The sequence below is a fragment of the Gobio gobio genome (genome assembly GCF_949357685.1).
Source record: "Gobio gobio genome assembly, chromosome: 5".
Taxonomy (NCBI): domain Eukaryota; kingdom Metazoa; phylum Chordata; class Actinopteri; order Cypriniformes; family Gobionidae; genus Gobio; species Gobio gobio.
In genome coordinates this window covers 61691586-61718994 of record NC_137101.1, presented here as the reverse complement: position 1 = coordinate 61718994, position 27409 = coordinate 61691586, and the positions used below count along the sequence as shown (strand labels likewise).

The 27409-nt window shown below is 41.1% G+C and overlaps 2 protein-coding genes across 6 annotated transcripts in view; one reads left to right on the top strand and one right to left on the bottom strand.

The window, feature by feature from the left end:
* The window catches only part of LOC307126082 (uncharacterized protein), a 148402-nt gene that overhangs the window by 49324 nt on the left and 71669 nt on the right, over positions 1-27409 (top strand). The gene's annotated exons all lie outside the window — the stretch shown is intronic.
* Positions 2897-26100, bottom strand: LOC307126349 (meprin A subunit beta-like; the record flags this gene model as incomplete). The annotated part of the gene is made up of 11 exons (XM_079816812.1): positions 2897-3352; positions 5532-5667; positions 8331-8439; positions 9315-9497; positions 9635-10075; positions 10145-10369; positions 10449-10604; positions 17430-17658; positions 17782-17953; positions 20135-20252; positions 25956-26100. The coding sequence occupies 11 exons, from the start codon at positions 26098-26100 to the stop codon at positions 2897-2899; spliced, it is 2370 nt and encodes a 789-aa protein (XP_079672938.1).

Below are 27409 nucleotides of genomic sequence, written 5' to 3'. Positions count from 1 at the left end.
AGGGAAGATGAAAAATGGGGATAAAGACAGAGGTAAAGTGATGTAATGAATGAACAGTTTATCTAATTGCATAGTATTAATACTAGTAAATGAATGGCAGTTATTTTTACCTTAAACTTTATGCAAACAATTGTCCTGGGTTGTCTAGAGGCACCATTAGTAATTAATTATTTATAATTATAAATTAGTAATAATAGGTTATTTATATAATAGCAACATTTTATGTCAAATTCAAATAAAAGATCTACTACTCAGTTTCATTCATAGTGAAAATAGGAAATGTGCCACAGTTTAATGGAAGATTGCTGCCATCTACTAGAAAACAAACACTTTTGCTAGTGCTAATGAATAGTTTGTTATTAATCTAGCTATGTGTAGGGGGGTGTACTCATAAAGTTTCTTCAAGGTCGGCAGGTCTGCTACTGTATTGTGTGACATTATGTCATTCAAAGTATATTGTACAATGTATAGCTAAGTAATAATACATTATATTGTTATTGACTACAAAGTGTATATTTTTTTGTATTTTGGGAAGGTAAAGTAAATAAATAAACCTGAAAAAAATAATACATTCATAGTATATTGCTTGTGCCTTGTGTGTTTTGAAGACACACTTTATTAATTTGTAATGTACTTAAAACACAAATAAAGTATATTTGTAACACAAATAAATATACTTATAACACAAATAAATATACTTCTAATAAAAATAAAGCACATTTAATATCACTAATCAAGCATGTAATTATGCTGCCTTCACGTGCTATCGGAATTATCGTAAATACGAGTTTCCTAGGTAAAAATTGCACATGAACGCCCTCTGATGGGAAGTTTCGGAAATAATTTTGATGCCCCAATTCCCGAGATGGGCGTGTCATAAGCTTTAAACATGGTGGCGGGGAGAACTAGACTGCTGTGGCAGGTGTGGTTTTATTCGTTTTTTTTCCAAAACAGCTTGGTCGTCTTGAAATTAATGTAGTACATATTTACATGTATGAGTAACCATATGAAGCGTATTGTATGTTTGGGACACAGCGAAAATAGCCTGCATTTGACTGAAATTATAGAATCAGCAGAAAGCGGACTATCTGGAATGTTTATATGGGTGTCGGTGCATGGGAGACTACATATGATGTTGGTTTTAATAAGATTTTCCCAATAAATAGGCAAGAATAACCTGGTGTCCACCATGATTCCTGTTCACTCCGACAACAAAGCACTTGAATGCAACAAGCTCGCAATCACGACTTCTAAAGTGGGAATTAGGAAATTTCCGATAGCACGTGAAGGCAGCATTAGTCCCTATACTTAAAGCGTACTAAGTATACTTAAAGTTGTTCCAATTTAGCACATAAAAGTACACTAAATACACTTAAAGCTATGCTTTAATACAACTTATTTACAACTAAAATATACTTAGTACAAAATTAGTTGTTTCAAAATAGCACATTTCAAGTTATCTAATCATTAACACACTTCAAGTATACTGATCATTAGTCTTGCTGCAAGTATACTTAGCATACTTTATTTTTCACTTGGGCACTCAGATGCTGATAAGAGATGTTGACAATTCCACTTTGGACAGAGTATATTTAAAGTTAAATCTCTTGTTAGATTGTGCCAGAATGTTAGATCGGATGGTTCACCACGTCAGAAATATCAGATATAGATTCGACCCCGGACGCCGAATCCCTGCCAGAAGATTTAAGTCTTCTATCAGAGTTTGACTGAGAAAGCCAGAGAAGAGCAGAAGCAGGAGATGAAGTGATGCTAATAAAAGAGCAGAGTTTATTGAATAATCTTAGTTGTGTTTGTTTCAATGCTCAGACTTTGTCTAGATGTTACACTTCGTCTGACCAGTACAATTCCAACAAGTGTTGTTATACCAAGGGGAAAACAATGGAGAATGACTGCTTCACAACATCGTCCTGTGACGTTAAAAACCTTGAAATGGAGACATCCTCTCATCTCCTACACGTGAAGACAAACATCCCTTCAAAACACACAATCATAAGATTAAACAACAGTAACAAGCATTGCAAGAGCAAGGAAATGAGTAATACAATCATATGAATAAATGATGTAAATCAAATAATATGAATAAGTGATAAATCAACAACATGATGACTAATGATGATAAATGATTATGAAATAAAGAAAATAAAACACACAGGTTGTTGTTGAAAACCCTTAGATCCTTCACATGTCGTCATTACCTTTTATAAAGCATACCTCATAAAGTACACAAAGTTGTTGGTTAACAATCACGATGATGTTTTTAGTGAGTCAGTTGGCTTGGCTGCCAAGCTGCTGATGACATGAAATTGCCCACCAATATCAAAATCAAACCTATGCCCTTGACCAATACTATTCATTCTGTGATTCATTACATTGAAAAGACTGAAATATTTACCCTTAACCTCCACAGGGAATGTGTGAATCAAACATTATGATTACAATAAGAGCTCAAAATGATTATTCTGATTAAAGGTACGATTAACATTGATTGTAGATTATATGTAAGCTTCTTCTATAATTAATGACACAGACAGATGTAAATCTTGTGTATTCAGACATAGAGCAGTGATAATGGTGATTCGTGGTGATTAAATCTCCAGCAAAAGAAAGCAAAGCATCAGGATGATCAGAGAGGAAGCCGTCCTGCCACTGGAGCTGCACAATATGTCCACACACTCGCTAAAAGAGGAGAGGTGGGAAGATAAACGTCATTAATGCAATAGATAAATACTCATTAACAGATGATATATCACTTCACAAAAAAACAGTGAGTCAGAAACACACAGTGCAACCAGTGTAGTCTGATTATGATGGGATGTCACTGTTTAAAATAATGTTGTAGACTTACCCCTCATTGGGTCCTGGAGTAGCTCCAGTGCTAGTTGATGTAGTTGTTGCTGTAGTTGGTGTAGGTGTAGTTGTTGGTGTAGTTGTTGGTGTAGTTGGTGCTGTAGTTGTTGGTGTAGTTGGTGCTGTAGTTGTTGGTGTAGTTGGTGCTGTAGTTGTTGGTGTAGTTGTTGGTGTAGTTGTTGGTGTAGTTGTTGCTGTAGTTGTTGCTGTAGTTGTTGCTGTAGTTGTTGGTGTAGTTGTTGCTGTAGTTGTTGTTGTAGTTGTTGGTGTAGTTGTTGGTGTAGTTGTTGGTGTAGTTGTTGGTGTAGTTGTTGCTGTAGTTGTTGGTGTAGTTGTTGGTGTAGTTGTTGGTGTAGTTGTTGCTGTAGTTGTTGGTGTAGTTGTTGCTGTAGTTGTTGGTGTAGTTGTTGGTGTAGTTGTTGCTGTAGTTGTTGGTGTAGTTGTTGGTGTAGTTGTTGAGATCGGTGGAGTTGTGGGAAGAGCTCTAAGAAACACACAGAAATACTGTCAGGTTTTTATCATCAGATGCATCAGTTTCTCTCTGAACTCCTTCTGTCCAGTGTTTGATGGCATAATCTAATTTAGATCTTGATTCATAGCCTACTGTACATTTAAGGGGAAAAGAGCTTTTTTGGTACTATTTTAAACTGTTCTTGGGTTAAATTCAGTGTTGCTTGCATTCATTAATATTCACTGGTGTGTGTTTATACGAGTATCATTAAAATATTTGGATGTAAGTAGGTAACTTTCTTAAATTCCACATTTAAAAACATCTAAGAATGTTATGTCTCAATCATGATCATGTCTCAATATTTACTAATGCAAAACCTAAAAATAAGTAAGCAGTTATGACCTGCAATACTCATTAGCAAGCAGACTAGTGGATATATGTATATATATATTTACATATATATTTATTAAAGAGCCATACAGGCACCTAGTGGGTAAACCATGGAATTACAAATGAAAATTAATATTTCTCCGCACCAAGGTTATTATGGTTTTGTTTTTTTCACTAGTTTTTATTTCGTTGTGACTTTTTGTTTTCAAATTCAATTTAGTTTTAATTCGTTTTTAAAGTGGGTTTGCTAGTTTAGTTTATTTTTAATAGTGTTAGTTTTAGTCTTGTATTTAGTCTAGTATTGTGTAATAATAACTCAACAAAAACATTATACAATTTTAGAAAATATTCATTCAAAAATAAAACCAGTACATAAAATGTACATATGGGCACAAATACGTAAACAGTCTCAACACGCCGCAGTAAGTGCAAAATGTGTCAGTGACGTGTGCCAGTGTGACGTGTGACATTATTTCATATTTGAATCACAGCTGATCAGAGGTGTAACGTAACGAAGTAATAATACTTTGTTACTGTACTTTAGTATTTTTGGGGAGAATCTGTACTTTACTTGAGTTTTTATATTTCTGTCAACTTTTACTTTTACTCCACTACATTTCCTCAAAACATTTTCGATACTTACTACAAAATAAATTCGATAGACTGCAAGCAAACGTATAGCAAATTTTCCATTGCTATAGCGACTGACATGTGAGACTGTGCTGCTGCACAGAGCGGCACATTCTTAAACAGATTTAAAACATAGACAACAAAACTGTATGTTATACGCTACAGTACATGTTTTCCTGTCACTATAAAGTTATAAATCTGTTGACTAGATGCTGTATTAATGCCATCGAGGCTGAGAGGATGCTAACATTAGTACCTCAAGTGGTTAAAACAACGTGACAAAACACACGGAAGTCTGATCCAAATGTTTAATGTCACGTTCGTTACCATCTAGCCTATTTGCATTATTTTATATCCGCTTTTATGCAGTCGTTATGCAGCGAAGTGGCGTATTTGACATGAGAAATCAAACCGTATCCTCACAGAAACATATAAACAAATCAGAAACTCATTCGATTTCAGCTTTTTTATAATTACTGTTACATATTTTGATTAGAAAATAATCAAGTGTTCTAAAGTAGAAGCAAATAAAGTCTGAAATATACATATAATACACATATAACATTACTGTGTCTAATTTCAATGCTATGACTTGTGAAGATATGAAGATATGTTTGGATTTATATGATATGGTAACATTTTGTAATAAGAGTCCATTTTTAACATTAAGTAAGGTTGATTAAAACATTTAACATTTTAAAGTCGTCTCTTACATTAAGTCATATGTAGGAGGAGGAGCCTGCGCGAACTGAATTGCGTAGACAAGCCTGATGGTCCTCGCGACCCAGCGGGACAGCCCCGGAAGCTGAAGCCAGGCTCCCAGAAACTGCACCAGCGGGGTCATTCGGACCACAGACGTACCCAGGGCGGGGCAGCGGGGCAGCGTTACCGGCCCAGACATGGGAGGCGTAGCGTTCCGGTGCGGGGGCATGGTTAACAGCTGCGTCCTGACAGAGGAGACCAGGTAAGGACGCACGTTCCACTGGGGTCTGCTCTGAGAGTAGGCTGGCGACAGAGAGGGATGTGGGTGGCGGGGCCCGGGGGCGCACAGACGGGGACACAAGTTCTTTCCAAGCACCGCTAGCCCGAGGGCCAGCAGCGGAAGGATTTTCCCCCGGCCCTCCACCGGGGGAAGGAGAGGCCCTGCTGCCATCCCCTGGAAAGAACTGGAACCCATCTCTGAGTTGTCCACCTCCAGCCTGGCGTTAGTCAGGCTGTGGAGCGGACTGGACGTCATCTTGCAACCACCTCCATGGCAGCTGTCAGGTGCCGCCCCCAAAAACCAATCGCCCAACCACGAGCGCTCGTGACAGGGCGGAGTTCCACACCTGCCCGAGATAACATGGCCATCAACTCTAGGTCAGATCCGGCAACGCTGGCACACCCGAAGGCGGAGCAGAGCCAAATCGTCATCCCCAAAGGACTCTAGTCCACCTTGAGATGCAGCGATCCACATCTCGCTGCTATCTGGAGGGTGAACTAAATGAACGGGGTGTCAGAGACTGTCCCGCCGCTTCAGTCCAGCACTCGCGGGAAGGGATGTGCGAGAGGGGGGCTTGGCCCGAGGAATGATCGTCGGGGTTCTTAATACCACGGCACCGCCCTCAGGTCACCCTGGCCACCAGCCAAAGTACCACCTCTCTCGGAGACGGTAGATTGGGGAGTGGCAGAGGGAACTCTCTCTCCTCACGGAGGTCACTGAGTCTCAACCGCGACATTGCGATGGTCATGTTCCCGCAGTGGGAACATGACACATCCACAAACACTGCCCGAACGTGCTGAAGCCCAAACACGTCGAGCAGTGAATGTGCCCATAGACAGCAACGGAGATCGATCGCACCCTGAAGTGCGCGGGCGAACCATCTTGAAAAAGACGTGCCACGCGCAAGCTCTTTTTGTGAGAGGCAATGTGAGATCGCTGGAACGCGCTGTCACACCAACACCCTGGAGAGCCGCTCGTCTCGAAGACTGAAGAGAGGACTTCAGAATTCAGGCTTGCAGGAGTGAAGAGATGCTCTTGGCTCCGAAGCAGAAACATATTGCGATATTGCCAGTGTACTTCCTTATATACCCACGCGGTGGGGCGGAGTTACGCATGCAAATTCCGCATGCCCATGGCACTGGCACTGCCATTGGGCATTTTCTAAGATCTCGAAGATGATTGGCTTCTAAGCGAAACCCCCCATTCATCAGTCACTGAAGTTACGTCGGAGTGACTGAATGAAAGGGAACACAAAAACACTGTTCTGTCGGGAGAGAGAGAAGCTGCAGCTTGTGCACAAATAATTAAGTTTAGATTAGATTCAAGTTTATTGTCATTACACATGTACAAGTACAATGCAATGAAATGAGTTAATGCAAGTTCTGTGTGAACTTGAATGATTAGCTACACATCAAAAATCACTGATCACAGATCAGAAAGAACTGAAAAAAAGACTTCTGTTTTCATTTGTACATCCAAACACTGAGAAACTACCAGCATTCACTCGTTCACAAGCCATGATCTCTCGAGGACAAATATAGCGCTCGCATGGGCATGCCAAATTCTCTGGGCAGAGGAAAGGGAGGTAACAGTTCCTGTTATGACGACATAACAGGAAAATTAAAGATCAGCTCGTCTGAGCTGTCATTTTCTCAAAGGCAGAGAGAGACAGCCAGAACTCGGTTTACACCGATCAAAATTTCTAGCCACTTGGGGACAATATTCAGGCTAGGGGAACTCATATTAATGTTGAAAAACCTCATAAAATGAACATTTCATGCTATGGGACCTTTAAGTATGTTTAATATGAAAAAAAGTACTTTTGTTACCTATGTACAATAAATATCACATACTTTAAAACTTTTACTCAAGTAATATTCTAAACACTGACTTTAACTTCTACCAAATAAATTTTCTGGCAAGATATCTATACTTTTACTCAAGTCAGGCTTTTGAGTACTTTATACATCACTGCAGCTTATATCGTGTTTTGACATCGACAACCCAAGTGCATTTTACCTCAAACTTGCGACTAGTTAACTTTCTAAAGTAGCAATCACTTCTTGGGTCGACATTAACACACTGACAAAATTATATTCACAATTAAAAATATTATAACCTTGATCCGCACACAAAATGACTCTATTTTGTCTCTTTGTGTTGGAATTTAAACCCTTTTCTCCATTTTAATCTTAAATACTCATTCTAATATAAATAATTAAAATATTTGGGGGAAAATAGGCAATAATTATTGCACAAATAGTATTTAGTACCAAAAGATCTGCTCAAAATATTAAATGGATATTATTGAACTAAAATATGGAACATTTATTTAATTGTAAAGTAGTTGAGGTGTATGGTCACATCTGATACTCCTCAAGTGTGCGATTAGTAGGAATATCTGAGGGTTAATACAAGAGAACATTGACCTTAATGTTGCCTCTCCAGAATAAAATGAAACTGTAATAATCAAAGCACTCAATACTGCAAATACCTGTTAGTGAAGCTGTTGTCTATCCGCTCAAAGCCATTCAAATGTATTGGCAGAGCTGGTTTGTTCATGAACCATGTGACCAAGTAACGGCGAGATCAAATCATGTCACAACTCTGTTGTTCAGCGGCTCCGGCTTTAACTGAGGCGATACAGCGATCTGTCATGCCATATTATGACAAAACGGTATTTAATGTTTGAATTTCGTATTAAAATGTATAAAATTTGAAAGCTGAGACTTAGTTTCATATCAAAAGCAGGCGTGACATTTCGTTGGGCAGAGCGAGAGCCACATGTGTGAGAGTTGGCAACCCAGTGTGTAAAGAAGAGGAGCTTAAGAGATAACAACAACTTTAATGGAGTCAGATTAATAACTGAATTATGAATGTCATGCTTCACCTTGTAGCAGCGTAAGCTCCCAGACTATATCCACACAGTATTGCATGTTCTCTCCTACATTAGTTCTTAAATATAGTGTGCATTAGTCACATGTACAGCAGAGGTTAAAGGACATTCACCTCGCAGGACATGGTCCCTGCTGGACACTTGCGTCAGGAGAAATGGGGAAGTTCTTCACTGTTGCTTTAGGGCAGGGTAGAGCGTCGTTCTGGAGCAGCCCTGAGATATCTGGATCAGTACAACATTCATAAAGATGAGAATATCATTCCTGCTCAATCATTCATAAAGATGAGAATATCATTCCTGCCCAATCATCATTTATGGAGCCGGATCTAAAATCTTTATACAAATTTGTATATATCAAGTTTTTGAATTAATGTCCATGTCACTGTGACCCTGATATTACTACTAATAACATAAACAACAACAGACCACATCACATAATTGTTGTTATTAAATGAAATATCTGGACATTGAACACTTATTAATAACATTACAGACTGATCTGAATAAACAGGTGCAGCTTTGGTGTATAAGACAGCAGGCTAACCGCTAGCTGTATTTTGTGCTAACGATATAAATCATAATGTGATTTAGTAGAAACTGTAATCAGGTGCTAGAAAAAGAGTTTGCATTAAAATGTCTTTACATGAAGGACCCGATCATGGAGCAATGCACAGGACAAGCGTTGAGTTTCTTGAGTCTGGTCAGTAAGGAGCGTTTTGATTGGAGGATTAAAAGCTCACCGCGATTGGCTAAACAGAACATCCTCAAAAAAAGATATTTATAAATCTTAACCTGTCAGGAAAGTCTCAAAAATAACACACACATTCAAAGCAAATGCAGATTCATCGATCCATAAATGTGACATCATTCATAAATGTGTGATGGACATTAACTCAAGAACTTGATATTTGTGTACAGATTTTACATTTATTTAGGGAAGATGCATTTGTGTAATATTTATGCTTTTATTGTGCATTTATGAACTGTGTTTTGTAAATGTATTATTTTTGAGGCTGATCCGGCTCCATATCATTCTAATAAGGCCCAGTTTGCTCTTAATACAGCAGATAAACCTGTTCTCTGAGCTCAAATCCTACCTTGCATGGTCAAGAGAAGTATGATGTCATCGCCCTTGATAAACTCTCTTCTAGTGAGATCATCTATTGTGAGGAGCCGAAAATAGGCTGATGCTATGAAAAATCCACCCCAAAATACAGACTCGCCGTCGATGTTGATTTGAAGTCCAAAGTTTCGAGGATTGTCCCAGTAATACTTGCCATCTGTTAGAGCAAAACATGGCTTTTAAAATAACCCTGAAAGCTTTAGATAATAACTTTGATTCTCATCTAAGTGAAATGCTGCATATAAACACATGAATAATGAGAATAATAATATCAGATTGCATTAAAGATCTAACCATATCGAGTCACGTTTGGGTCGGTGGTGATGCTTTGCTCAAAGGACATGCGCTTCTGTATGTGTGGATTCTGGTCAAGGATCTGGACGGTTATTTGTCTCCATGGACAAGGCCACTGCAGCTGCTCATCGTTTGCACCAGATACCAAAGAAACAAACATTGAAAGTCTATTCTCTAAAACTTGTAACACAGCCCTAAAGCGATAACCATCACTGGAGTAATACAGTGGACTCTGGAAATAGGCAACCCCACTGTCCAGTTCCTTCTCAAAGTCCCTTATCTGCCATGTGATGGGACACTCGGTCTCTGAAACATTGATATCATCCAGTGAGAAGCCTCCACTGGAGTTTCCTGCTCCTTTACGGCCTTCAAACACAACTTGGAAAGATTTATTGGCGTTCAGTGGCACATGATGCAGCTTCCAGTAATTCCCAGGGGTTTCTGCAAGAAATGAAGCGGTCAGTCACACTGAGACACAGGCCTATATGAGTGTGTGGAGAAGAGACAGACCTGTGATCTGATCCATGAGTCTGAGAGTTCCTGTGCTGTCGGCTTCATTCTGGTACTCTCGGATCCAGATGTTGAGCTGGTCAGACTCATTCCCGCTGTGATAGTAGTAGAACTGCAGGCACTGGACTTTGCAGGCTCTTGTAGGGGTCAGTGTCTTGCTCTCCAATCTGGCTGCGTCCCCCTGGTTTCTGCCCTCAGTGCTGAAGTGCATGAACAAAGACGAGCCTGCGGGCATGAAGACAGGTGTGTAGCAGCTGTGGATGGAAGTGGAGCATTTCTACTGACTGACTGTAATAGATCTGACCGTTCTGCTCTCTGCCCAAGTACGTGTGGTCAGTCACACTGATGCCCTTCACTGAGTTCACTCTCTGCCAGCCATAATCAGCAGCAGAACAGACGCTCATCTGACACAGAGATTCATCATCAAAACTACAGTGGGCAAGGAAAGAGACGGACGAATCTGCAGTGCACACAAACACACACTGAGACTACAGCAATTCATCACCATTTCAGTTCATCACAATGGCCCTTTGCTCTCCCTGGCATCAAATATTGCTCCGGGTGAGGTATTCAGAACGGTGACATGTTCGGTTCATTTAGTTTTGCTGTGGATAATTAGGTAAATAAACACACACTGAGATTTAATAAATGAAGTCTAACCAATTTTCTATTATTTCCATTTTTGTCTTGTAGTTTGCGCCGTGGGCTGTACCGCAGTAAATGCATCCTGTAAAAAAGGCCACCCTTCACAAATGGACTCTTCCAAACTGCCCCACCTCTGTTCGTGATTTGGACTGTTCCAAAACTTTCCCCGGAGTTGTGAACAAGATATCAGTGAGGGAGGCTGCACAGATGCGATTGTATATAGTTATTAGCATTTAAATTAGCCAGAAGTGGCATTAACAGTTTTTGTGGATTGTGTGTGCGTGCAACTGATTGTAAATATTTCGCGTCATTATTGATTATTGCCTGCAAGCGTGGCGTGAGCGTGGCGTTTCTGTTGTGTGTCAGCTGCGGCGTTTCTGTTGTGTGTCAGCTGTGGCGTTTCTGTTGTGTGTCAGCTGTGGCGTTTCTGTTGTGTGTCAGCTGCGGCGTTTCTGTTGTGTGTCAGCTGTGGCGTTTCTGTTGTGTGTCAGCTGTGGCGTTTCTGTTGTGTGTCGGCTGTGGCGTTTCTGTAGTGTGTCGGCTGTGGCGTTTCTGTAGTGTGTCAGCTGTGGCGTTTCTGTTGTGTGTCAGCTGTGGCGTTTCTGTTGTGTGTCAGCTGTGGCGTTTCTGTTGTGTGTCAGCTGCGTGGCGTTTCTGTTGTGTGTCAGCTGCGTGGCGTTTCTGTTGTGTGTCAGCTGTGGCGTTTCTGTTGTGTGTCAGCTGTGGCGTTTCTGTTGTGTGTCAGCTGTGTGGCGTTTCTGTTGTGTGTCAGCTGTGGCGTTTCTGTTGTGTGTCAGCTGTGGCGTTTCTGTTGTGTGTCAGCTGTGTGGCGTTTCTGTTGTGTGTCAGCTGTGGCGTTTCTGTTGTGTGTCAGCTGTGGCGTTTCTGTTGTGTGTCAGCTGTGGCGTTTCTGTTGTGTGTCAGCTGTGGCGTTTCTGTTGTGTGTCAGCTGTGGCGTTTCTGTTGTGTGTCAGCTGTGGCGTTTCTGTTGTGTGTCAGCTGCGGCGTTTCTGTTGTGTGTCAGCTGCGTGGCGTTTCTGTTGTGTGTCAGCTGTGGCGTTTCTGTTGTGTGTCAGCTGTGGCGTTTCTGTTGTGTGTCAGCTGTGGCGTTTCTGTTGTGTGTCAGCTGTGGCGTTTCTGTTGTGTGTCAGCTGTGTGGCGTTTCTGTTGTGTGTCAGCTGTGGCGTTTCTGTTGTGTGTCAGCTGCGTGGCGTTTCTGTTGTGTGTCAGCTGTGGCGTTTCTGTTGTGTGTCAGCTGTGGCGTTTCTGTTGTGTGTCAGCTGTGGCGTTTCTGTTGTGTGTCAGCTGTGGCGTTTCTGTTGTGTGTCAGCTGTGGCGTTTCTGTTGTGTGTCAGCTGTGGCGTTTCTGTTGTGTGTCAGCTGTGGCGTTTCTGTTGTGTGTCAGCTGTGTGGCGTTTCTGTTGTGTGTCAGCTGTGTGGCGTTTCTGTAGTGTGTCAGCTGTGGCGTTTCTGTTGTGTGTCAGCTGTGGCGTTTCTGTTGTGTGTCAGCTGTGGCGTTTCTGTTGTGTGTCAGCTGTGGCGTTTCTGTTGTGTGTCAGCTGTGGCGTTTCTGTTGTGTGTCAGCTGTGGCGTTTCTGTTGTGTGTCAGCTGTGTGGCGTTTCTGTAGTGTGTCAGCTGTGTGGCGTTTCTGTTGTGTGTCAGCTGTGGCGTTTCTGTTGTGTGTCAGCTGTGGCGTTTCTGTTGTGTGTCAGCTGTGGCGTTTCTGTTGTGTGTCAGCTGTGTGGCGTTTCTGTTGTGTGTCAGCTGTGGCGTTTCTGTTGTGTGTCAGCTGTGGCGTTTCTGTTGTGTGTCAGCTGTGGCGTTTCTGTTGTGTGTCAGCTGTGTGGCGTTTCTGTTGTGTGTCAGCTGTGTGGCGTTTCTGTTGTGTGTCAGCTGTGGCGTTTCTGTTGTGTGTCAGCTGTGTGGCGTTTCTGTTGTGTGTCAGCTGTGGCGTTTCTGTTGTGTGTCAGCTGTGGCGTTTCTGTTGTGTGTCAGCTGTGGCGTTTCTGTTGTGTGTCAGCTGTGTGGCGTTTCTGTTGTGTGTCAGCTGTGTGGCGTTTCTGTTGTGTGTCAGCTGTGGCGTTTCTGTTGTGTGTCAGCTGTGTGGCGTTTCTGTTGTGTGTCAGCTGTGGCGTTTCTGTAGTGTGTCAGCTGTGGCGTTTCTGTTGTGTGTCAGCTGTGTGGCGTTTCTGTTGTGTGTCAGCTGTGTGGCGTTTCTGTTGTGTGTCAGCTGTGTGGCGTTTCTGTTGTGTGTCGGCTGTGGCGTTTCTGTTGTGTGTCAGATGTGGCGTTTCTGTTGTGTGTCAGCTGTGTGGCGTTTCTGTTGTGTGTCAGATGTGGCGTTTCTGTTGTGTGTCGGCTGTGGCGTTTCTGTAGTGTGTCAGCTGTGGCGTTTCTGTTGTGTGTCAGCTGTGTGGCGTTTCTGTTGTGTGTCAGCTGTGGCGTTTCTGTTGTGTGTCAGCTGTGTGGCGTTTCTGTTGTGTGTCAGCTGTGGCGTTTCTGTTGTGTGTCAGCTGTGTCGGCTGTGGCGTTTCTGTTGTGTGTCGGCTGTGGCGTTTCTGTAGTGTGTCGGCTGTGGCGTTTCTGTTGTGTGTCGGCTGTGGCGTTTCTGTTGTGTGTCGGCTGTGGCGTTTCTGTTGTGTGTCAGCTGTGGCGTTTCTGTTGTGTGTCAGCTGTGGCGTTTCTGTTGTGTGTCAGCTGTGGCGTTTCTGTTGTGTGTCAGCTGTGGCGTTTCTGTTGTGTGTCAGCTGTGGCGTTTCTGTTGTGTGTCAGCTGTGGCGTTTCTGTTGTGTGTCAGCTGTGGCGTTTCTGTTGTGTGTCAGCTCTGGCGTTTCTGTTGTGTGTCAGCTGTGGCGTTTCTGTTGTGTGTCAGCTGTGGCGTTTCTGTTGTGTGTCAGCTGTGGCGTTTCTGTTGTGTGTCAGCTGTGGCGTTTCTGTTGTGTGTCAGCTGTGGCGTTTCTGTTGTGTGTCAGCTGTGGCGTTTCTGTTGTGTGTCAGCTGTGGCGTTTCTGTTGTGTGTCAGCTGTGGCGTTTCTGTTGTGTGTCAGCTGTGTGGCGTTTCTGTTGTGTGTCAGCTCTGGCGTTTCTGTTGTGTGTCAGCTGTGGCGTTTCTGTTGTGTGTCAGCTGTGGCGTTTCTGTTGTGTGTCAGCTGTGTGGCGTTTCTGTTGTGTGTCAGCTGTGTGGCGTTTCTGTTGTGTGTCAGCTGTGTGGCGTTTCTGTTGTGTGTCAGCTGTGTGGCGTTTCTGTTGTGTGTCAGCTGTGGCGTTTCTGTAGTGTGTCAGCTGTGGCGTTTCTGTTGTGTGTCAGCTGTGGCGTTTCTGTTGTGTGTCAGCTGTGGCGTTTCTGTTGTGTGTCAGCTGTGGCGTTTCTGTTGTGTGTCAGCTGTGGCGTTTCTGTTGTGTGTCAGCTGTGTGGCGTTTCTGTTGTGTGTCAGCTGTGGCGTTTCTGTTGTGTGTCAGCTGTGGCGTTTCTGTTGTGTGTCAGCTGTGGCGTTTCTGTTGTGTGTCAGCTGTGGCGTTTCTGTTGTGTGTCAGCTGTGAAGTTTCTGTTGTGTGTCAGCTGTGGCGTTTCTGTTGTGTGTCAGCTGTGGCGTTTCTGTTGTGTGTCAGCTGTGTGGCGTTTCTGTTGTGTGTCAGCTGTGTGGCGTTTCTGTTGTGTGTCGGCTGTGGCGTTTCTGTAGTGTGTCGGCTGTGGCGTTTCTGTTGTGTGTCAGCTGTGTGGCGTTTCTGTTGTGTGTCAGCTGTGTGGCGTTTCTGTTGTGTGTCAGCTGTGTGGCGTTTCTGTTGTGTGTCAGCTGTGGCGTTTCTGTTGTGTGTCAGCTGTGTGGCGTTTCTGTTGTGTGTCAGCTGTGGCGTTTCTGTTGTGTGTCAGCTGTGGCGTTTCTGTAGTGTGTCAGCTGTGGCGTTTCTGTAGTGTGTCAGCTGTGGCGTTTCTGTTGTGTGTCAGCTGTGGCGTTTCTGTTGTGTGTCAGCTGTGGCGTTTCTGTTGTGTGTCAGCTGTGGCGTTTCTGTTGTGTGTCAGCTGTGGCGTTTCTGTTGTGTGTCAGCTGTGGCGTTTCTGTTGTGTGTCAGCTGTGGCGTTTCTGTTGTGTGTCAGCTGTGGCGTTTCTGTTGTGTGTCAGCTGTGGCGTTTCTGTTGTGTGTCAGCTGTGTGGCGTTTCTGTAGTGTGTCAGCTGTGTGGCGTTTCTGTAGTGTGTCAGCTGTGTGGCGTTTCTGTTGTGTGTCAGCTGTGGCGTTTCTGTTGTGTGTCAGCTGTGGCGTTTCTGTTGTGTGTCAGCTGTGGCGTTTCTGTTGTGTGTCAGCTGTGGCGTTTCTGTTGTGTGTCAGCTGTGGTGTTTCTGTTGTGTGTCAGCTGTGGCGTTTCTGTTGTGTGTCAGCTGTGGCGTTTCTGTAGGTGCTGATCCACTTGTCTGTGCAACTGTCGCGCCGCACTCCACTTTATTCGACTTTAACGCACCCGCAAAGCATTCTGGGAAGGCGGCGCTGCATTTTAACAAATGCCGCGCTTCTAAAAAGCTCAACTTTATGCAAATGAATCCGTTGAACGCGACGCAACTATCCAATAGAAGTAGAGCGCATGGAGACGGAGGGACGTCTCTCGCCGGGCCTTTTTTTTTCATTCCCCGGTGGCTCAAACGCACGCCCATAGCGGTAAACTTGAGGAACGCCCCTCAACACACACATGAGGGGAAGCGTCACAACACCGCGCTTCAGTCGCGCCGCAAAAGTGTATCTGTATCGTCAGTCTTTGCACACCAGAAGCGTGTCTGACGCGGCGCTGCTGCTGCTGCTAGGTGGCGTAGTGGAAGGCCTATACTTCATGCTAAACCAGGGGCGGATGTCTTCAAAACAACCTGTCAAAATAGTAATCTCACAGCCTTTTAAATCCACTCACTCATTGCGTCTTTATTTATTATGATGATTATTATTATTATGCCTATTAAACCTATTAAAATTTTTACATATTAAAATTTCATTAAATAAAATGAAATATATAGATTATTTTTTATTTTTAATTAGGAGTTAAAATGATTATATTAATCTATATAATAGCCTATTATATTATGCGTGATGGTGCCTATAAACAGCATTCAAATTAGGTTTGCTCCCAATAAATTATAAAATAATATGTAAAAACATAAAATATTACTGGTCCACATGATTTTTTTTTTATCCATCCCATCTCACAGCCTTTTAAATCCATTCAAATATATCGCCTAATATGTTAAATTCCCGTAAAACTCCTGTGTGCCCACATAAATACAGTCATAAAGTCAAAACTTTACTGGCATGATCTGCAGTTACAGTATTTTCTAACATTTTCAACTAAATATCGAAATCAATCTAATTATTAAACTAAATGAACCATATAAACTAAATTACTGATCTAATTCCCACACTGTCACTGTATGATAGTTGAAATGAACTGAGGACTTTTTTTTCTCCAGAATGGCTATACAGCTGAATAAAATTATACTGCATTATTTTCCTGTTTAACAATGTAAAGCTGCTTTGAAACAATATGTATTGTTAAAAGCGCTATATAAATAAAGTTGACTTGACTATTTATAAAATATATACTTTAAGTAACATAATATGCAGAGAGTTAATTAGGGTAAATATTAAATATAAAAATAAAAGGCCAGTAAATGGATTTAAAAGACTATTGGGTGGGATAGATAAACATGTTTTATAAGACATATTCTTTTAATATTTATTGATAAACTTCATTAATATAATCATTTCTTATTTACACACTTTTCTTAATTAAAATTATAGGTCTGTCCATTTCAACACTTGAACGGTTTAGAACAGTTCAGTCCGATTTGGTGAACTGGTTCACTAAAAATAACCCAAAGAACGATTCGTTCGCCAACCGGATATCACTAGTAAACATATTATATAAGACATTAATAACTATTCTTTTAACATTTATTGATCAACTTTATTCGAATGCTGTCTATAGGCACCATCGCTCACAAACACAATATTATTATAGGCCTTTCCATTTCTGATAATTCCAGGTTGCTGTGGTTGTTTATGCATTGAACTCGTGTCCATGAGAAATATATATAATCCCCTCAACATATGATCTCGAGGCCATGACATATTATCACGTTCCCTCAAACCGAACATGTCCCCTCCCGCTCACCGTAATTCAACAACCACCGCCACAAAATGAGTGGCTAAAAACCCAGGTGATAACGTGAGCTCCACTACTAAAGGAGTAGTATAGTACTGATAATATTTACACTATATTTACACTATAGTAGGCCTACTGATAATATTTACAATAATGCATTGAATTTGATAGGTGTCTGTCACATTGCCCCACAGCAACAATACAATAGTGTACATTAATGTACAGTGTTGTATAATAATCATTTATTCTATTTAGTGTCCAATTCATTCATTTAACATATTTAATATTGGGAGTTTTGAAAGTTTTGGGAAAAAAAAACATCCAAGTTTTGAAAAAAAAAAAAGTAACTCAGTAGTTACTTTCCCTGGTAATGAGTTACTTTTATGATGATGTAACTCAGTTACTAACTCAGTTACTATTTGTAATAAGTAACTAGTAACTATAACTAATTACTTTTTTAAAGTAGCGTGCCCAACACTGGCGGTCAAATACTCACTGCATTTATAGAGTTTGTTGAGCTCAATCACATCATATTCACTCATTTCCATTAGTTGTCCGATCACCTCCTGGAACTCAGGACTCTTGGTAATGATCGTGGGTCCTCCTTTGCTGAAGGCGTTTTTATCAAAATGCATCACAGAGTAATAATCATACGGGGTGCCTTGGGTGACGGACACGTTATCACTGGATTTACTGAGATAACTCTCATAGCCTGAAAACAAAGACTAGAGCAGTTATTAATGTGATGGTTCATAAGGAATGGCTTGTTTTCTCTAAGCGCTCTTTAGTTATAATGACACTCGGTATGTAAAGCTAATTCATAATAAAATGATGTGGCAACCTGTCACGATGTTTCCATAGTTTATGGTCACATGATCATCTCTGTCATATCTTGTGTGCTGGTGGGAGAATCCCAGTGCATGGAGAAACTGGTGCTCAACAATGGCTTTTCTTCCACAGTCATCTCCAATGGAAAGAGTCTGACCTCCAGGAGACGAGCGTCCGATAGATGACCAGCACCTGCCAATCCAGTCACATTCATATAAAACTACCAGTCAAATTATATCTCATAACAACAACAATAATACAAACTGTGCTTTTCATTTCCAGACACAATGGCCCTCATTTATCAATCTTGCGTAGAAACGGGCGTATATGCTGGCGTAAGATTATGCTTACACTCCTCTCACCGCCTGATTTATGAAGCTGTGCGCACCTCTGAAATCCAGGCGTACGCAAAACCTGCCCTTGATAAATGCCGCGGCTGAAAACGATCGTCATTAGAATAACACGCCCCTATATATTCAAGTCTCTGCCTCCCCCACGCCCTCATTTTACGCCATGGACACTCGGAAGACGGCAAAGAAGCAAAACTTCTCCGACGTGGAGATCGAGACCATCACCAGGGAAGTGGAAAAAAACAAAATTGTTTTATTTGGTAGTTTAAATAATGGGATTAAAGGCGCCCACAAAAACAAAATATGGTGTACGGTGGAAATCCAGTTTAAATAGCTGTTTGGATGAGAAATTACCTCACAATTCATTATTTTACAGCACGTGTTTTGAAATAATTAGCATTTAATTTCATATCACGTCACATGTATTGGGGTGTACAATAGTGATGATGATGTGATGTGGAGTACCATTCATTCACATTAATGATTGCTTGACAATTTGTAAGATTATTATTATTATTATTATTATTATTATTATTTATTTTATTATTATTTAAAAGAAGAAGAATGTCATTTTTATTATTTTGTCAGTCTGAATTATGTTCAGTCCCAGTCCGTGCGCAGCTGCCGGGCCTAACCAACATCAGGTAAAGTGCACAGGCTCGCAACTGGAGGAATACATATGCCTACAAATCAAATGCTTTGGTAAAGTCACACAAATTAAACCTTGAAGTCCATGTAGCACAAAAATAAACACAAAAGTTTAGAATTACTATAGCCCTATTGGCACGGGATTAGTAGCCTATTAGGCCTATGTGGGGACCTCTGGTGATTTGTAATAATTGCAGAGAATGTCTGTGATCTTAATCCCGTGCGAATCGGCCATGTCTGTAATTTGTAAAGTAAAAATTCCCCCGCAAATGACCTACCATATTTCACCAAACACAGGTCCTGTGATAACATTAGTCCCGTGCGAATCGGCATCTCTATTTGGCCAGGATTAGGCGGATCGTATATAATTTTTGCAAGGTTTTTGTTTCCTGTGCGCGTTTCTATCTTTATCTTTCACGAAGAATGGAGCTAGGCTGCATATAATGCGCACCGTTATGAAGTCCTGTGCGGCCGCGCAGATACTTTCACTTTAGAATGAGCACCAATTTGGGAGTAAATTGCTTGAATGGTGTGTTTAATATTATTCTTAATGAAAAACACAAAAACAGAACAGTACAATGACGAACTCGCTTAAATGGGCGCTTTTACTTTTAGCGTTGAAACTGAATCTTCCGTTGTATATTGTTATTATATTGCTCAGTTACGTTTTTAATTGTGTCTGTTCTCTAACTGAACAAAATTATTTGTATTACTATAAAACAATCAAAATGATATCGATACGACTGTTTATAATTTCATACAGCTATATCTATAACGAAAAAACATTTTCAAGTCTTGACATCATATCCGGGAGATAAGTCAGTAAATTCGAGTAAAATCACAGGCTTGCTTATCCCGTGCGAATGCGCCACGCAAAATTCAGATGTGGGGGAGTCATATCTAAATCACACAAGGTCCCCAGATAATAGCCTACTTATCCCGTGCGAATAGAGCTTTAGTTGCTGTTGTTGTTTTACAGTGGGTCATAATATAGCATATCTTTGTCAGTGCGTTTTGTGGTGTTAGGAATTGTTTTTCTGCGAATTTTCGCACTAACTCAAAACGTGCGTACACCACCTCCTGAGCTGGCGTAGGATTTAAACGTGCCGTACGCCAGCGTCCATATTGAATATTCCATATTCCATAAATCTCAAAGTCACCGTGGTTTTGGGTGTACGCTGGAATTTTGGTGTACGCACTTTTGATAAACGAGGGCCAATATGTGCTTAAATATCTTATATCTTAATCTTTTGACTGGTCAATAATTAAGTCAGATATTTGCCTCTACACATTCAGCACAGCACAGGCTACATCAGATCAGTCTATAATAATATATGACTAATATTGTTGATTAGTAACTGTAATCATACTGTACCCTTCACGACTCTCCACAGAGATGTAAAACTCTTCTGCGGCTCTGGGCTTAAAGTCAATACATGATTTCAGTCTGAACTGCTCAAAGGCTCTCAGAATGACTCCTCTACGGTTCATACCTACAAACACAAACTAAACTGAGTGGAAAACAATATGAAAGTTACATTAAGTGTTTAAAAGTAGATGGAAGCGTAAGTGAGAAATCAGAAATCTTACTGAGATTGGCACTCAGCTTATAGGGGACGGGAATATCCCACAGATTCCCTGGAATGACGCTCCCTTGCCTAGGCTTTAAAGCAGATCATTCATCACGTCTCCTGATCTTATATATATATATATATATAGACTTTCCTCCATTTATATGTACAGACTTACCCCCATGATGTCTCCTTCTGTGAGATTTAACCCTAATGCTACAAGAGTGTTCAGATCACAGTAAATATGCTCCAATAAAACATGAGGAAAAGTGATAGTCCATAAACAAAAATAGATCAAAGTTATCTCACTGCTTATATAAATGTATTTGTGTTCTTGAGATTATATAATAGTTTTACCTGTGTTTATATCCGGAATGGCCTTCCATTTCTCATAAATGCCTTTGAGGAAATTATATTGAAGACAACAAAAGACACAGAGAGGGAATGAGCATTGAGTGCTTTGAGTGATTGACCAAATGTGACTTTAGTGAAACCGTATGAAAGTAAGATGATGAATGATCAATCTCCTCATCAGACAGTAATGAGCAGTTAAAACAGGATATTTCATCCTGCACTCTGGAAACATATTACAGTAACTTTACAGCAGATTAATGAGACTGTGCTGTACTCACCGTATGGCTCCTGAGAACATGAGATATGAAAACAAGACATAAAGGAAATAGATTTAGTGTAAAATATCAGCAGCTGTACATGGCTTCAACAATAGCCTTATTCTGACGGTGAGTGTTTCTCATGAGGACGTCTGTAAGAATAAATGTGCACCTCAGTGACTAAACTCACATGATTGTCTGCTGTAAATCAAATGTCATACGCTTGGAATAATACATTCACATTTAATTTAATAGTAGGAAAAGTATATCCTATTTATTATATGATTATCTAGATATCCTGTTTAATAGGAAGAGAGACACGCTATAGTTGAAACGGTCCGTCTTACATTTGACCTCAAAATGACGGATTTCACTTTAAAACTGTGGAAATAAGTTAATGCAGACTCTTATTTACATGACGTAAACATAAAGCTGTTTGGTTTATATATTTAATGTATTTAATTTGTATTGATCTCTTCTTGTAACCTCAGAGATGTGGGGACCCACTTTATATTAGGTGGCCTTAACTACTATGTACTAACATTTTAATCATTTAATCATTTGATACAATGCACTTATTGTGTACGTACATGTTTTTACATTGTACTTACATTTTAAAAAATACCTGCATGTAATTACATCTGTAATTAATTTCTGTAGTTACATTTGTAATTACACTGTTGACACTTCCCTTACACCTAACCCTACCCTTAATCTTACCCACACCACCACACCTGTCCCTAACCCTACCCTTAAACTTACCCATACCACCACACCTGTCCCTAACCCTACCCTTAAACTTACCCATACCACCACACCTGTCCCTAACCCTACCCTTAAACTTACCCATACCACCACACCTGTCCCTAACTCTACCCTTAAACTTACCCACACCACCACACCTGTCCCTAACCCTACCCTTAAACTTACCCATACCACCACACCTGTCCCTAACCCTACCCTTAAACTTACCCATACCACCACACCTGTCCCTAACCCTACCCTTAAACTTACCCATACCACCACACCTGTCCCTAACCCTACCCTTAAACTTACCCATACCACCACACCTGTCCCTAACCCTACCCTTAATCTTACCCACACCACCACACCTGTCCCTAACCCTACCCTTAAACTTACCCACACCACCACACCTGTCCCTAACCCTACCCGTATCCCACCTCAGTATCAGCAAAGGTGTTTTGCAATACAATTTGAACACAGTAAGTACATTGTACTTATTTTTTGATGTAAGTACATAGTAGTTAAGGCCACCTAATATAAAGTGGGGCCGATGTGGATTCAGACAGCAATTACCACACGACCTCGGTGTTGTCAAAAAACAGCAGGTAATTCAGCCGGGGATTTTTACGCAGGTGGTGTGAGAGAAACACTGACACTCTGGATTCAGACAGCAATAAAATCACAGATTAACCCCTGTAAATGATGAGAATACCTCACGACCCCATGAGAAACAGTTACCGTCTGAACAGGACTAATGACAACATGTACAATGACTGAACACTATAACTTACCAGAGGTAATGCATGACCAAGAGCCAAAGCCAAGCTCAGCAGAAGAAAAGCACATAAATGCATCATCACTGGAAATCATAATGACCACATCAGATTAATAAATTTCATATTAACCTGCAAGCAATTTTATATATATTAGAAGACCATTAGCTCAGGAACTAAAGACCGATACATACCAATCTCCCGTCACTGAAGAAGTGTGCTCAAATGTGGAGACTCGAGAGTTATTTAACCGTCATTCGCCCCGCAGGACTGCTTAAACCCACCCTGAAACTGAGTGGAAAACCGGCTAGATTGCAAATTTAACATAACAGAAGTGCCTGAATGTTTGCTCATTTTGGTCTTTACGTAAAGATTTCAGCAGTGATATATAGTATTTTGATATTTTAGCTGTTATTAAATCACTGTAAAGTGCATTTGGCAGATGCTTTTATCCAAAATAACTTACATTTTTCTTGTGCTTATAATATATTTCTGCTCGTACTGTGATCAGATTGCACTTGCTGGTGTGTGAAAAGTGAGTTTTGATCTGAGAAAATGGTTTAAACTCAAAGTCATGAAACTCTAGATTAGGGGACAAACAAGGCAGGTAATGGGGAACAACAGGTGGGGCAAATGAATCAATAGTCAGATAACAAGAGGGGTGGGGTCAAGACTGAGGACAGGAACGCACATGACACAGAAATAAATCAAAACACCACATGCTACACAAGACAAGACAGACAGGTGACACTTAGATCCTACGTCCTTAGCAGTGATGCGCGGGTCAATGTATAAACAACCCGCACCCGACCGACGTTTTCAACTAACCCGCCCTCAACTCGGACCGCAAAAAAAAGAGAAGAAAATATTGTACCCGACCCGCTTCCTGACCCGCATTTTTTAAAAGTAGTAAATGCTCATCGTAGCTCATTGGGCCATTGAGAAAATGTTTCAGGCCCTGGCGTGGTGTGCTCAGAGGTGCAGCAGCGAGAGCAGGCCGTTCTTGTGGCGGCCCATCATTTTCCATTTCAGCTCCAGATGCATATTATTGATGAACGCGATGTTTATGTTTCGACCCGGCTTGAAGAATTCATCAGCCCACATTTGGAAAACATTTGGAAAAGTGTGAAAGCCCTTAGGAGCGCAAACTGTTATTTTTCTGAATGCTGTATGATATAGCCTAGTGTTATGTAATACAGGCTTGATTTATTCATTTATTTCGTTTAATTTTCTTAACAATTAAGATGCTGCATGTGTTTATCCAGTCTAATCGAAGTGTGCGTCTCTCCCCCGACTTTCCCAACAAAAATCCCGCCCCCTCTCAGAAAATACATAAAACTGACTTTAAATGCGTTTAAAAGTAGCCTATTAAAATGGTACAATGGCATTGCTCAGTTCAACGTTTTGGGAAATCGGGCATTTTGTCCCGCGTCAGCATTTATTCAAAAGTTAATAACGCTCAACATTCAAAAGGTAAATAAGGATTTATTGACGATCCGACCGACCGTGACCCGAATATCATTAAAAATATTTTTGGATGACTCGTAACCGCGGGTGGCCGCGGGCACCCGCTCATTTTGGATCAACCCGCGCATCACTGGTCCTTAGTTATTTGAAAAACATTCAGACATTCATAACATTTTCAAAATTATAGAACGGAATGTTCCTCTAACGAACAGAAGTTGCTACCCTTTCCTCATTCCCTGCGTTCCTGCTGGAGATAGACGAGATAGATGTGGGAGTTTGCCATGAATGTGTGCCAAGAAGCCTTAGGGCAGTATTCGTAAAGCTTTAGAATATGACCTGTGTGCTGAATTTAATCAAGGGTGTGTATTCATTTGCATAACTTCTAAAAGTGTTTTACTGATGTTTTATTTAAGTAGATGTTGTTGAATAGAAACATATCTTTATGTACGGAGGTGGTGTACTCATTTATGCCGTCTGCAGTATCTCTGATCAAGATGCAGTGGGTAACGGCAGAAGTGGCCGTCCAGTCTCTGCATCATGTTCCTGTATCACAACTGAACTCATTTAGTATGTTGAGTGCTGTGATAAACACAATATCCTGTAGGTGGAATAGCCTAATGAAGTGGCATTGCTCTCGTCACATGTGTGTTGGATAAACTATTAAACAATATGGAAAATATATAAAATTGTCATGATTATTTTGTGCGTGCTGTTTGCAAACTCTCTGTGGGAAAACTTGTGCAATGTGGTTTTCAGAGATTTTTTTCATTCCCTTGCAGTACAGATGAAAGGAAAGACAGTGGAAAGAATTCAGACCTGCCCAGCAGCATCATATGTGGTTATGCCGAAGGCCTTTTACTCTACAAAACATCTCACGAAAAACACACCTTTAGAGTGTGACGAATAGACCCTGTGAGTTTCGTATTTCCATTGTAGTGGTAAGTGATTTTTACGTTGAACTACGTGAGTTGAGAGAATTAGTAGCCCAACTAAAGATAGATAATGAAAGATTGCGACAGGAGCAAGTGCCAGTTGCACAGCCTGGTCCATTTAGTGCTCCCATCCCAGCAGCTGTGGACCCTCCACCCACTGGTCCCAGTGCAATGAAGCAATTTCTTTTTGTTCCTTGTGAACGAAAGTGCCAAAAATGTAATGGTAGGTCCGGCATTTTCATTGATGAATGGGTGGAAGAGGCCCAGGTCTGCATGCAGTGGATGAGAGGGAGGATCCCCAAAAGATTATTCAGGCATTGCGTGACTTTCACAAAATCGTATGATGTTCTCCAAGAGTCGTTTTTTTTCCAGGAGACAACAGGATGGGAGAGCTCAGTGGAGTTCTCCCTGGCTCTGATGCATCTTCTGGAAAAAGTAAAATGTCAATCACCTTATGGTATGCCTGATGCGGAAGCTTAGCTGTGCGATTAATTCGTTGAATATGTTAGTGATGGTGCTCTCCGACGTGAATTAAAACAGCTAGTCTGTCGCCAACCCACTGCTACGTTGATGGACGTTCGCAGCGAAGTTATTCACTGGGAACAGGCGGGAATACCTCGGGGAACACGCGGTTGAAGCCAGTCCGTTCCTTCTGCTTATGGTATTCAGTAAGGTGTACAGGGACATCAGCACACAGGGAGAGTCACACCGTCTCAACAACATCTGAATTGAGAATTACGAGAAATGCTTAAAAAGCAGCAGCAACAATTAAATCAATTGACCCAAAGTATGGCTCATTTTCAAAATCCTCAACTGCGTATGCGATCATCCCGGCCTAATCAGATTATTTGTAGAAGGTGTCAACAACCTGGTCATTTTGCCAGGGATGGTGATGGGGAGCAGAGACCTTCTTGTTTTCCACCAGCATGTGCAGATCCAGGCAACCGTCAGAAAACTAATTCCTACCGAGCTGCAGGGCCACAGCTTGGTTGGGGAAAATACAGGCTCGGGTGTTCTGATTGGTTCAGATTTTACCTTTGTCTTGTTTTATGTCGACTTGTCCTCAACTCGTCGTGTGTACGGGTAGAGTCAAGGTACCTTGCCTGGTGGACAACAGCTCCATGGTGTCCACCATTACGGAGAGTTGTTTCTTGACAAATTTTGAATCTTGGGGTAAGGAACAGCTTCGGTCGTGCCACTGGTTACAGCTCTGGGCCACAAATGGCCTCTCAATTCTGTACATCGGCTATCTTGAACTAGATGTTGAGCTTTGCGGGGTCGGTTTAACTGTTAAACTGCACCCCCACTTTGGGGCTCACAGCTGAAAACGACCTACCTGAATTAAAACAATTATAGCTCCTGAGAACAGTGTGCTACAGGCACAATTAAGGTATCTTTGGAAAGAAGACACTTGGGACTCTACTAAAAAGCAATCACTACACAGAATGTTGTATTATTTCATGTAAAAATATATGAAAATAGACCTGGAGGAATCCAGTTCAGTTATGGATTGAAAGCCACACGACTTATCAGTTTATAGTTCAAGTTTGAGGAAGATATAATGAAAAATGTGGTTCCTGCAAGCTTTTTTCCAAGACTATGTCTGTTCCATTTCTCCCTCCGCCTGCTTGAGGCACATCCCCAGAAATGACATCTCCCAACTAAAACAATTGCAGTTGCTGAACAATTTGCACTACATGCACAATTTAGACATCTTTAAAAAGAAGACACTTTAGAGTTTATTACCCAAACATTAAAGTAGAAAAAAACTTAGAAAGACAAACAGTTATAGAAGTTGAAGTGTCTTGAAGATGATTTGTGCTACAATGAACACTTTATTATTTGATGTAAAAATATATGAAAATAAGCCTGGAGGAATCCAGTTAGTTAATGAATTGAAAGGCACAAGTCTCATCAGTTTATATTTAAAATTTGACGAAGATATCATGAAAAATGGGGTTCCTGCATGCTTTTTTCTAAGAATATGTCCAGGTGCCAAGAAACCTACAGGAGACTTGATAACCTAATGTTATGAAGGGTACTGCAAGCTGTTTTAGACATCATATATGATGCTTGAATGCTTTTTCAACTATAAAATAATAGGCAGAACCATAAGACTTTGTATAAGTGATTTATTTGTACAACAGAACTTATAAAAATATAATAAAAATGAAATATTAATAAAAAAGAGCTAAACTTCTTTGCAACTGAAAATACAACAAGTAATATAAGTATAATAACTATAAATATAACTAGTAATATAAATATGAATAACAATATAATATAAATATATAGCTATAAAAACACACACAATTTGCAAATGTAAAAAAAAAAACATTTACTGGCCTTTTACTGGCGGATTCAGGTCTACAACAGCAAGTGCAGATCTTGAAGAATCTGAAAGCGTTCTTCTCTTTTCTGCTGGTTGGCTGGTGCTTGGATGCCATAGCTCATCTGAAGACTCAACCTGATGCCTGTAGAATGGCAAGGAAAGGAAAGAGAATTAGCACTGCATGTCCTATTTCTGTATAGTTTGCCCATTCAATCAACAA